The 13,155-nt window shown below is 40.5% G+C and overlaps 1 protein-coding gene across 5 annotated transcripts in view; it reads right to left on the bottom strand.

Moving 5' to 3' along the window:
- Positions 1–2,980: 2,980 nt before the first annotated feature.
- ap3d1 (adaptor related protein complex 3 subunit delta 1) overlaps positions 2,981–13,155 on the bottom strand; it is a 96,347-nt gene continuing 86,172 nt past the window's right edge. For 3 of the 5 annotated variants that reach the window (XM_034179760.1, XM_034179764.1, XM_034179763.1), the window contains 9 exons: positions 12,410–12,568; positions 11,943–11,990; positions 11,067–11,087; positions 10,496–10,685; positions 6,259–6,347; positions 5,909–5,994; positions 4,279–4,400; positions 3,949–4,028; positions 2,981–3,805 (listed from right to left, as the gene is read on the bottom strand). In XM_034179760.1, coding sequence (XP_034035651.1) covers positions 3,710–3,805; positions 3,949–4,028; positions 4,279–4,400; positions 5,909–5,994; positions 6,259–6,347; positions 10,496–10,685; positions 11,067–11,087; positions 11,943–11,990; positions 12,410–12,568 — 891 coding nt within the window. In that variant the 3' untranslated portion in view covers positions 2,981–3,709. The remainder of the gene's footprint in view (positions 3,806–3,948; positions 4,029–4,278; positions 4,401–5,908; positions 5,995–6,258; positions 6,348–10,495; positions 10,686–11,066; positions 11,088–11,942; positions 11,991–12,409; positions 12,569–13,155) is intronic. The other 2 variants (XM_034179761.1, XM_034179765.1) reach the window with 1 other exon arrangement.

Below are 13,155 nucleotides of genomic sequence, written 5' to 3'. Positions count from 1 at the left end.
TTTCTATTAACATTCCTGAAATAAAGCTGATGGACTCTGTATTCAAACACTATGACTGAACACAGGAACTCGTGGAATGGTTGACCTGACCATCAGGTCACAGACATCATTATCGTACTTTATCTACAGTACAACAGCATGAGATGCATGAATCAAGACTTTATGAAATATATGAACAGAGATGCTACCAAATCAGTTCTTATCTTACTACTTAAACATTTAGTGCTTGTTCAAATAGTGATGTGTAACAAGAACGACAAACTAAATGTTTGTGTACCTCTAAGGAGGAATGGGGAGGCCATTTCTTTTAAGATAACCATTTGTGTTTGTCAGGGTGGTTTGCGTGCACACACACACACGGGCAAGGAAGTTCTAAGGGGAAAAAACAAACTGCATTTTTTCTGGAGCCATGTCAGCTGGGTGATGGCCATGTGCAGAGATAGGGTGGCACAGATGTGTGTTTTTAATGCAAGTTTGACATGAACACAAACAGTAAATGGATTTTTCTCTTGACAGAGTGGAGGCTTCCTCACAGTGGTAGTTGAGACATCTAATACTGTTTGAAAGAGAGCTTCAAACCACTGACCACTTGCCAAGAGAGTTGATGTCTGCAATCTAATTAGCAGAGCAGCTGTTAAGGAGACATGTTTATAATAATGAACGCCATCACGTGGCAGAAAACAATTTCAGAGAAAGGAGGCCACACTGTCAAGGTACATGATTCTCTGTACAGTGGATCCAGACAACATTCACAGTGCTGCACTTTTCCACATTTTGTTATGTTACAGCCTTATTCCAAAATGGATAAAATTCATTTTGTTTCCTTGTAATTCTACACACAATACCCCACAATGACAATGTGAAAAGTTTGTCAGAGATTTTTGTGAATTTATTAAAAATAAAAAACTAAGAAACCACATGTACCTAAGTATTTACAGCCTTAGCCATGAAGCTCAAAATTGAGCTCAGGTGCATCCTGTTTCCATTGATCATCCTTGAGATGTTTCTACAGCTTAACTGAAGTCCAGCTGGGGTAAATTCAGTTGATTGGACATTATTTGGAAAGGCACACACCTGTCTACATATAACGTCCCACAGTTGACAGTGCATGTAAGCGCACAAACCAAGGATGAAGTCAAAAGAATCGTCTGTAGACCTCAGACAGAATTGTCTCGAGGTACAAATCTGGGGAAGGGTACAGAAACATTTTTACTGCTTTGAAGGTCCAAATGAGCACAGTGACCAACATCCATAAATCCATAAATGGAAGAAGCTCGGATCCACGAGGACTCTTCCTAGTGCTGGACGCCGTCTAAACTGAGCAAACACGGGAGAAAGAACCTGATGGTCACTCTGTCAGAGCTCCAGTATTCCTCTGTGGAGAGAAGAGAACCTTCCGGAAGGACAACCATCTCTGCAGCAATCCACCAATCAGGTCTGTATAGAAAAGTGGCCAGATGGAAGCCACTCCTTAGTAAAAAGCACATAGCAGCCTGCCTGTAATTTGCCAAAAGGCACCTGAAGGACTCTTCAGACGGTGAGAAACAAAATTCTCTGGTCTGATGAGACAAAGATTGAACTCTGGCGTGAATGCGAGGTGTCATGTTTTGGAGGGAACCAGGCACCATCCCCACAGTGAAGCATGGTGGTGGCAGCATCATGCTGTGGGGATGTTTTTCAGTGGCAGAAACTGGGAGACTAGTTAGGATTGAAGGAAAGATTAATGCAACAAAGTACAGAGGCTTCCTAGATGAAAACCTGCTCCAGAGTGCTCTTGACCTCAGGCCGGGGTCACAGTTCATCTTTCAGCAGGACAATGACCCTAAGCACACAGCCAAGATATCAAAGGAGTGGCTTCAGGACAACTCTGAATGTCCTTGAGTAGCCCAGCCAGAGCCCAGACCTGAATCCAACTGAACATCTCTAAAGAGATCTGAAAATGCTGTGCACCGACACTCCCCATCCAACCTCATGGAACTTGAGAGGTTCTGCAAAGAGGAATGGGCATATTCAATAAGGCTTGAGGCTGTAACTGCTGCCAAAAATGCATCAACCAAGTACTGAGCAAAGTGTATGAATACATGTACACCTGATTTCTTAGTTTTTTCTTTTTAATAAATTTGCAAAAACTAAAAAAACAAAAACAAAACAAACCTTTTTTAATGTCATTATGGGGTGTGGTGTTGTGTTGAGAATTTTGAGGGGAAAAAAATGAATCTACTCCATTTTGGAATAAGGCTGTAACATAAAATGTGGAAAACGTTAAGTGCTGTGAATACTTTTTGGATGTACCGTATGCCACATTAGTCCATCCCCAAATTTACCACGTGGCAACATTGTTTGGGGCCCAAACAGCCTTCAGCACCATCACGGTGTCAATGGTAATATGATCATCATTCTGTGCAATTACAGTAACATAACATCTGCTGTACAACTTACATCACCTGTGAGTTTAAGAGGAATGCTGAGATGTGTGTCCTCACTGATTTGTTGAAATGAAATATCACTTAATCACACTGTACATGAGGCAGAGCAATGTTCAAAAATTCTCGCCTAGTGGCAGAGTGCACATAAATTTTTATACACTTTTGCTGTTCCAGTTTTTTTTTATTCTTGGAAGGATAGATTTGTTGCAAGTTATTTGGGATTAAACTGCAGCTTAACACAGTTGGAGCAGAGAACAAATATATGAAGGAAGGACTGAGGGCTCAGACTCTTAAAGAGCTGGAGCAGGCCAGACTGCAGGGATAAGGCACAGAGCAAAACCACTGATCTATTGCACACGTCACACAGACGTGTGCAATAGATCAGTGAACATATGATGGGGAATCATTCTGCTAAACCAACACCAGCAGATCTGCTCTGGGCCTTGTGATATCTCATGAAATAGCAGAGAAAACATCTGACAAGGTTCAAACCATACACAATGTTTTGGATTAATCTCTGCACTAATCTCACTGTAATCACCCAATGTGTCTGGTCTTCTCCAGGGACCAGGTCAGCAGTGGCTGAGCAGGTTGAAGTCCTGCTTTTTCCAACTGGAGCCAGTCTAAACACTAGTAATAATACTACTAAAATTACAAAAAAGTCAAAATGAATTCCAGACTTGCACAGAAGAGGAGCACACATGCTGATGTTTACTCAGTGAAACAAAGAAAGGGTAACGGGGAGAAGGCGTAGAGGCTTCGGACAAAATATGGAGACAAACAACACAAACAAACCAGACCAAAAAACAAACTAATATTCAAAACAGTCACAACACAATTCAACTTTCAACAACAAAAGTCCAGTTGCCAAGATTACTTTGTATTACGGTCACACGGTGGACTGAAGACAGAACAGTACACAGGAGAAAAAAAAAAAACTGATGGTAACAGGAGTTCAGTCCACAGTCAGAGCGGTGAAGGAAAAAGAGGGGGACAAGTAGAAAACCGATGATAAAACTGAAACAGCATTGCAGCAAACGCAGACCAGATGCACGGCGTGTCTGTAAAACGACATCAGTTGTCAGGGAGTGACAACACAGAAGAGAGTGTGGGAGTCAAACAGAAGGGAAGGTTGGGGGAGTGGGGTTCTTGCGAATCTGAGGACTAATAAATAAGGCGACAGTGGAGGTGCCGGCCGCAGTGTTTTGCAACGTGATTATGTGTTTCAGTGAAGGAGGGGGTGGCGTGGGGAGGTTGGGACACCCTGGGGTGGTCACACACAATCAGCACTCAGAGAAGGTCTGCTTGATCTCATCCAACACATTCCCAAGCAGCGTTGGCTCATCACATTTTGCGTCAATGGACACTGTCTGACCAGCCTGGGGGGAAAAAATGTGAGGAAGAGACAAAGTCCAGGTTACAATTTCAGAGTGCGTTCCTTTATTAGTGGAACATGTAATATTTGCCTCTAAATATCGCAGTGCAGTGGAGAGTGAGAGAGGAATTTCACTGGTGTGCTTACCGTTTTGACGAGTAGACAGACGTGATGACCCTGGATGGACCTGCTGTACATAGAGGCACAGGAGTCGATTCGCTCCACCACTAAAATCAATCAAAAACACAAAAATCCAAAAATATCATGATGCCTAATCTGCTCAATATCCTGATTATTCTTAGGTTTTGTTTCATACTGTTTATAACATAGTGAGTCATTCTATATCAGACGCTGTGTATGAAATTCACATCAAACTACTTCTCAAGGATGGTCTTAAACCTCAGTATCCTGCACATGTAACCCACTCATCCATCTGGTATGCTAGTTTGACAACCCATGTCATTTGTTAACTCGTACCAGAAAAGTGGTGGTGGAAGCAGATCCTCGCCAGTAGATGGTGGAATGGCATGTTGACACCCTCGAGTCTGACAGAGCTGCTCTTCAAGTCCGCCGACTCCAGCAGCTTTGCAAACGCATCACTGGTTAAACAAGAAACAAGTCTGTTTTCAATTTCTCCACAACTAAAGCACAATAAAGTGCCAAGGCATACAGTCAGGTCTATAGTTGGACAGTGACAATTTTTTGTCATTTTCCCCCGAAACAGCTTCATAGTAGAGTAGATAGGAAACAGACCAAATGAAGGCTCAAATGTCCCATGTGCCTTTGAGCAAACTGTAGCTGAAATTTCCAGTCTTCTTTTGCAAATTCTTCTGTTTCACTCCACAGTGAATCTGTGTAACTGGTGATGCAACAGACAAAAACCTGCACTGTCCACATTTTCTAACATCACAGCCACAGAAGCCTATAAATCCTTCAAAGCTGTCATAGGTATCTTGGTGGTTTCCCCACAAAGATCTCCTAATAACATGGTCACTGTTTTTGAGAACCATCTACTTCACCACAGAGTACCACGATGTTTTAATTTCTTAATGACTGGCAGAAACAGGTCAAAGACATAGTCAGTAACTTGGAAATAAATGTTCATGTATCCATCCTAAGACTCATAAATAAATAATAATAAAAAACAACCCTTATATTTAGTTCTTTCAAATTACATATGGCCTCTGAAAATGGAGGAACGTTGTCCACAAATAGATCAATGAATGGATGAATCCCCCTTGAATTAAAGCAGTTTGCATATACTGACAAGCACATCTGGATCATTTCATGTTAACAACACTGTGGTGTACAGAGGCAAATTTACAAAAATTGTGTCACTGTCCAAATACGTACCTCACTACCTTGAACTATACACATATCAACCACATTATCAGATTCCTGATGTAGATAACGGCATGGGTTATACATCATTTCTTGTTATATTACTGATAAAAATGAATAATACAAGTACATCAAAATATCCATTATTATTAAGAACTGTTATCATGACTGTTTTCTATAATCTACAGAACATATGTTTAACCAGTACGAGAATTTAGAAGGACGTGTTGGACTATCATCTTTCACATGGTCAGCTGTGTATGGCTAACATGCACATATAGTAAGTACATAGAATATATGTAATGTTAAGTTCTGTAAAGAAAGCAGATACATGCACATCTGTACAGCGGTTCAGCTACGAGTGCACTTCAAAAGGTTCCTGGCCTCACCCAGAAGCAAATGTATCTGCAGGCTCGTGATGTGACCACCTTTCGTGAAAGGATAGTGAAGCTTGAACATAGGGTGCATTGAAGTTGAGGGGGACTATGCTGAAAACTGTCTTGCATTCAATTTGAAAGCTTTGTCCTGTGATGTTTTCTGGTTGAAGCTGAGAACTTTTTGAAGTACCCTCGTAAGATGACTTGCCCTTGGTAGCCAACGGATCATCTGTGATGTCCCATTTAATAACTTAATCGTGCAACGAAAATAATCAACAAGGTGACACTTCATTTAAAGAAAAACTTCATTTTAACACCAAAGACAAAATTATAATTACAGTATTTGGGTGCGGGAGATATTTTTCATTCAAAACCTTTACAACACCAACCTGTAACAAGGAGTAGTGATCAAGTAAGAGGTGCATGTAAAGTGCAGTTTGAAGTCCAATTTCTCATGAGTGGAAGAGTCTTCATTCTATGGAAGAACAACAAAAAAAGAAAGCTAATTAAGCTGCAGTTGACTGATTTTCTTCTGACCTTTTACCTATACACAGATAAAAGGTGAGGAGTTACTTCCTGAACTGCTTTCTGGAGGACACACAATGCCCTTGCAGATTGTGGTGTATTTGGGGACTGTATGAAATGTTTGACAAGTTCTGACAAGTGGCCTGCGCATACACCACAAGGCACAAAGCCCTATTTGGAGAATACTGCCAACCTGTTGTGTGTTCTTACTGACCTTCACTATGAACGTGAGGGTTCCCTTCAGCTTTTGTGGCATGATGATGCTCTGCACGGTGAATACAAAACGTGCTTCATTTGAAACTCCTGAAACACAAAAGCTCAGGCTCAGCAATCAGAATAAACAACTAAAAAGGTCTGAAATGTTCAGTTACCCAAAGACTTCAAGTAATGTATACTTTATGTTGAACTACATTTTGACTTTTAGAAAGCAGAGCTCCATTTTGCAACCATTTTTTTTTAAAGAGAGAAAGAACTTTTTAAAACTACTCGTGCATGAGCAACTTGTAAATTTGCACTTCTTTTCCCCCTTGGGCAGAAAATGGAGAGCAGGGGCTGCTTGTGTAAGCCCTGGGGAGAGTGGGAGGGTCTCAGCGATTAGTGACCTCAGGATTTGTTGTATTATCTGGACTGCAATGAAGAGTGAAAGGAAAGGAGCTTATAACTCCATCACACTATCTGTTGCTCTGTGAGCAGAGATCAGAAGTGGTCAGAAAAAAAAGAAACAAGTGCACCATTTTGGCAACAGTCAGAAATTTAGATCCAAAAGTCAGATAATGTCTATCTATGGTGAAAAACAAACATTAAACATTGTGCCTTGTTTGCAAGTGTGTACGGCGTACACCACTGCAGAGTGCACAGGGGAGACTGGGATCGGCTGATAAACTTTTTCCTCTTATAGTTATCAATGCTGTTTCAAGGTTTGTTTTTGAAAGTGATTTTAAAAAAAGTGTAATCTTTGAGTTATATATATGTTTATATATATATATATATATATATATATATGTTTATATATGTTTATATATGTTTGCAAGTTCTCCCACTTAGAAATCATGGAGGCGTCTGAAATTTTCGTCTTAGGTGCATGTCCACTGTGAGAAACATAATCTAAAAAAAAAAAAAAAAAAAAAATCCGGAAATCACAATCTATGATTTTTTAATAATTTATTTGTATGTTACTGCTGCAAATAAGTATTTGAACCCCTACCAACCAGCAAGAATTCTGGCTCTCACAGACCTGTTCATTTTTATTTAAGAAGCCCTCTTATTCTGCACTCTTTACCTGTATTAATTGCACCTGTTTGAACTTGTTACCTGTATAAAAGACACCTGTTCACACACTCAATCAGTCAAACTCCAACCTGTCCACCATAGCCAAGATCAAAGAGCTGTCTAAGGACACCAGGGACAAAACTGTAGACCTGCACAAGGCTGGGATGGACTACAGGACAACAGGCAAGCAGCTTGGTAGAAGACAACAACTGTTATGATTATTTATTAGAAAGTGGAAGAAACACAAGATGACTGTCAATCTCCCTCAGTCTGGGATTCCATGCAAGATCTCACTTTGTGGGGTAAGGATGATTCTGAGAAAGCACAGAACTACACAGGAGGACCTGGTCAATGACCTGAAGAGAGCTGGGACCACAGTCACAAAGATTACATTAGTAACACATGATGCTGTCATGGTTTACAATCCTGCAAGGCACCAAGGTCCCCCTGCTCAACCCACCACATGTCCAGGCCCATTGGAAGTTCACCAGTGACCATCTGGATGATCCAGAGGAGGCATGGGAGAAAGTCATGTGGTCAGATGAGACCAGAATAGAGCTTTTTGGAATCATCTCCACTTACCATGTTTAGAGGATGAGAACAACCCCAAGAAAACCATCCCAACCGTGAAGCATGGGGGTGGAAACATCATACTCTGGGGGTGCTCTTCTGCAAAGGGGACAGGACAACTGCACCGATGGATGGGGTCATGTATTGTGAGATTTTGGCAAACAACCTCCTTCCCTCAGTAAGAGCATTGAAGATGGGTCATGGCTGGGTCTTCCAGCATGACCATGACCCCAAACACACAGCCAGGGCAACTAAGGAGGGGCTCCATAAGAAGCATTTCAAGGTCCTGGAGTGGCCTGGCCAGTCTCCAGACCTGAACTCAATAGAAAATCTTTGGAGGGAGCTGAAACTCCAAACCTGAAAGATTTGGAGAAGATCTGTATGGAGGAGTGGACCAAAATCCCTGCTGCAGTGTGTGCAAACTTGGTCAAGAACTACAGGAAATGTTTGACCTCTGTAATTGCAAACAAAGGCTACTGTACCAAATATTAACACTGATTTTCACAGGTGTTCAAATACTTATTTGCAGCCGTAACATACAAATAAATTATTAAAAAAAAAATCGTACACTGTCATTTCCGGAATTTTTTTTTAGATTATGTCTCACAGTGGACATGCACCTAAGATGAAAATTTCAGACCCCTCCATGATTTCTAAGTGGGAGAACTTGCAAAATCGCAGGGTGTTCAAATACTTTTATATATATATATATATATATATATATATATATATATATATATATATATATATCAAAACAAATATGAAGAATATGAAGGAATTTACAGTGATAAAAAATAAACCCTAGCCTTTATTAAAGCCACTGTTTTATAAAAAGTCATGATAAATGTAACATGAAACCGTGAGCTTGGAACAGATTAGATCATCAAAATATGACCAGGGGCCTCATGTACAAAGGTTGTGTATGCACAAAAATGTGGCATACATCCTTCTCCATGTTAACACTCAGATGTATCAAAAGTGAAATGACCTTGGAAATGTGCGGTGCCTAACGCCAAGTTCACGACTGGTGTACGCACATTTCTACAGCTATTGGTCCACTGGCGACATGTAGAGGTGATGCTGGGAAACTGTTAATAGTGTGAAAACAAGAAGTCATCAGAGTGATGTGCACATCAGAGACACACTGATGAACAATTAACACACCCACGTTAGAAATTATATGGGGGGATATAAAAGCATGTGCAAAGTGATGAGGAAAATGTATTAATGGTGCAATCTGACGTGTATTCAATTCAATTCAATTTTTTTTTTTATATAGCGCCAAATCACAACAAACAGTTGCCCCAAGGCGCTTTATATTGTAAGGCAAGGCCATACAATAATTATGTAAAACCCCAACGGTCAAAACGACCCCCTGTGAGCAAGCACTTGGCTAGAGTGGGAAGGAAAAACTCCCTTTTAACAGGAAGAAACCTCCAGCAGAACCAGGCTCAGGGAGGAGCAGTCTTCTGCTGGGACTGGTTGGGGCTGAGGGAGAGAACCAGGAAAAAGACATGCTGTGGAGGGGAGCAGAGATCAATCACTAATGATTAAATGCAGAGTGGTACATACAGAGCAAAAAGAGAAAGAAACAGTGCATCATGGGAACCCCCCAGCAGTCTACGTCTATAGCAGCATAACTAAGGGATGGTTCAGGGTCACCTGATCCAGCCCTAACTATAAGCTTTAGCAAAAAGGAAAGTTTTAAGCCTAATCTTAAAAGTAGAGAGGGTGTCTGTCTCCCTAATCTGAATTGGGAGCTGGTTCCACAGGAGAGGAGCCTGAAAGCTGAAGGCTCTGCCTCCCATTCTACTCTTACAAACCCTAGGAACTACAAGTAAGCCTGCAGTCTGAGAGCGAAGCGCTCTATTGGGGTGATATGGTACTACGAGGTCCCTAAGATAAGATGGGACCTGATTATTCAAAACCTTATAAGTAAGAAGAAGAATTTTAAATTCTATTCTAGAATTAACAGGAAGCCAATGAAGAGAGGCCAATATGGGTAAGATATGCTCTCTCCTTCTAGTCCCCGTCAGTACTCTAGCTGCAGCATTTTGAATTAACTGAAGGCTTTTTAGGGAACTTTTAGGACAACCTGATAATAATGAATTACAATAGTTAAAATTATATTATATTAATAGTTAATTATTACACACACATTATAATTAAAATAATTATAATGTGTGTGTGTTTATGAATGTGGGGGAAATGTGCACCTGTAAATTTTCTACTGGTCATCCTAAAGTTTTCACACAGGGACTACAGTGCTACTGCTACAAAAAACAAAAACAAATTGTCAGAGTATTTGTGCTTTGCTTTTTACCCAAGACCAAAATATGGCCAATGGGTATTGCAAATACTTTGCGTTTGTCCGTCTGTCTGTGCTCAGCATAAATCCAGTCCTACTACGACCAGGATCTTCAAATTCACAGAGAACATTCTTGGGACACAGACCTTGGACAAGTTCAAAGATGGACAACCTTGACCTTTTTTAAGAGGTCAAAAGGTCACATTCTGTTTCCTATTTTTATGCTCATACGACCGAGGGTATGTTAGCATTGCATTATATTTATTAAAATGCAAAAACTTGACTTTTGCAAATAATGACTTACCGGGTGGAAGCTGGAAGGGGACAGTGAGGCCATCATGTGGGCCTGCTCCCTCTGGCCTCTGCAGCTTGGAGTTGAGAGAGTCCAAGACATTAAACTCCATGGATTTGAGGAAGCTGTCACATTTGTTTTCAAATATCACAGAGACCACCACCTGACTGCCATCTTGCAAGTTTCCTTGGATGTCATAAACCTTGAGCAAAAAGAAAATATAATTATGAAGTAAATTAACTGGTGTCCGGATTCAATGATCGGTCCACACTCATGCCATCTAAATCTCCCTCTGTACATCTTTACAACTTAAACACTCATCATATAGATAACTGCACACACACGGAGCAAATCCAGTTTATCAACCCAAGACCCGACTGAACATCACAGTTTCCAGGAAACAACGGTGATCACAAGAACAAGTCACAAGAAAAAAACCATTCACAGAAAGTGAGTGCTACAGAGAGCAAGTTATTTTCTGTAATTCAGATTCATTTCATGAAGAGTAGGAACACACACAAAGTAGCACATCTAGGAAAGAGTTTTAGCAACACTCTGTCAGTGACAGAACCACAACCAGTACCTGATCAGCATCTTCCATAATCTTAAAAGAAAAGGGGGAGAGAGAGATCTAAATGCTTGCAGTTTTTTTTATTTTGTTCCCATTAATCAAAACATAAATACTGACACCCCTACAACATTAACAGTATGATCATTCAGGTAAACCTTCTCAGAAAAAAAGCAAGACAAAACTTAAAACTAAATATTTCCAGAAAATTCAGGTTTGTTGCTTTGTAACTGGGATCTTAACTGTGATGACAGTTGTATTGTTGAGATATCAAGATTGCAACTTTGCAGTGGCTGAATGAAATGAGCACAGAACTTAGTCAGCCAATCGCCCAATCAGATCTACACTCAAATTAGCAAATAACCTTCAAAACAGTTCAAATACACCACTGGAAAACTGTAGGGGCATCATCACTGTAGTTAAAGTATGAAGCAGTTCAAAGTACCTCAGGCATCTGAAAGTATTTTAGTAATCTTTTTGTTTACGCTGAACTATATGGTTTTGATGCACTGTTTACTTCAAACATGTTTGATTCATTTTTACTCCTTAATAATGTAAATAAGCTCACTTTGTCGACACTGCTACACAGCAACATACTTTCCAGTCAACAAATTTGTACTTGCCAATGCAGCACAGTTCAATAATGTATTACACTCTGTTCTATAGTTGCAATGGGTTAACATTCATTTAAACCTATGCTGAACAAAAACATTTCCTACTTCACCTGTACAACAGGATCACCTTCATAGAAAAATATGTCAGCTCATTCGATTGAATCAAGTATTATAGTGAAAATTATGAAACAATTATTTAAAAGCTGTTTTCTTTGCTCCGTGGGCTCTTGTGGAAAATGTGCTTCCTACACGACCATCCTGAATTCCCATTACTCACCATCTTAATGTAGGAGTTCTCAGCCAGCAAGCAGTAATTGGACATGGGCTGAAAGGAGAGACGAGGAGCTCAGGTCAGTTCAGGCGTTCTCTGTCACTCTGTATACTAAGCAGGTCACTAGATCTCTAGATAACTGATGCATAACAAGCAATGATGTGTGTGACCCGTCATACGTATAAATGTGAACCAAGAACGGGACAAATAAAAACAGATTTTGCCTCGTCAATGCAGCAAGAAGTAATTTTTTTGGCCTTGAGATCACAAATAACAGACTTAGTGCTTTAGGAATTAATATTTCTTGCACTGAAGTGGTTAAATTGAATAAAGAAAAAAGCTACAGTGAGTAAAAGTATAAATGCACATTTATACTTATATTTATGCACATTTTTTTTTACTTTATCAATGCATAGATTAAAATCATGCATAGCAAGAGATATTCAATTTAATGTGACAGTTGTGTCACACACCGGCAAAGGCTCCTCATCCTCCACAGTGCCATTCTGCACAGACTCCTCTCCGCCACCATCACTGTGGTGGTGATGATGGTGATGATGCTTCTTCTTCTTTTTCTTCTCCTTCTCTTCCTTCTCCTTTTTTTGTTTCTTCTTCTTGTGCTTGGAGGACATCTTAAGATTAGAAACCAAAGACAGCAGAAGAACAAGAAAATAATCAGAAACTCTAGCTCAGTAAAAATTCTGAAATTACACAACAGTGGCCTTAGCGGCCAACAGAACAGTGAGGTTAGCAAAAAGGTCTCATAAATCACATGCAAATAAAAGGCCTACTTTATGTGCCCCTGTCTACAAGCCCAGACATGTCCCACTGTACCAACATTTCTATTTAAACTAAAAAGAATGAGCCAGTCTTGCCAACTTGGCGATTTCCTCGCTAAACCTGGCAACTTTCCAAACCCTCTTGACGACTTACTTTCTCAAAAGCGACAAATCGAGCTACTGGAGACTTTTCTGGTGTTTGGCAACTCAAAAGTGAAAGTTTGTGTTGTCACTGAGCGGCAGCGAGCGGCAGCGGGCGCCCCCCCCCCCCCCCCCACTCCTCCGCTGCAGCTGACTGTAAAGCACTGAGTGGAGGGATATCTAAAATCCTCCGCGCGATACCTCCGCGACTGTTCTCTCACTGAATGTCAAACCTCACTTGGACTCGCTCAGCCTAATTATCTCGTTTGCTGCACTGTGACTAATTAGTCTCCAGACTT

This window comes from Thalassophryne amazonica, chromosome 10 (assembly GCF_902500255.1).
Source record: "Thalassophryne amazonica chromosome 10, fThaAma1.1, whole genome shotgun sequence".
Classification (NCBI taxonomy): Eukaryota; Metazoa; Chordata; class Actinopteri; order Batrachoidiformes; family Batrachoididae; genus Thalassophryne; species Thalassophryne amazonica.
This window is presented reverse-complemented; position numbering and strand designations above follow the sequence as displayed.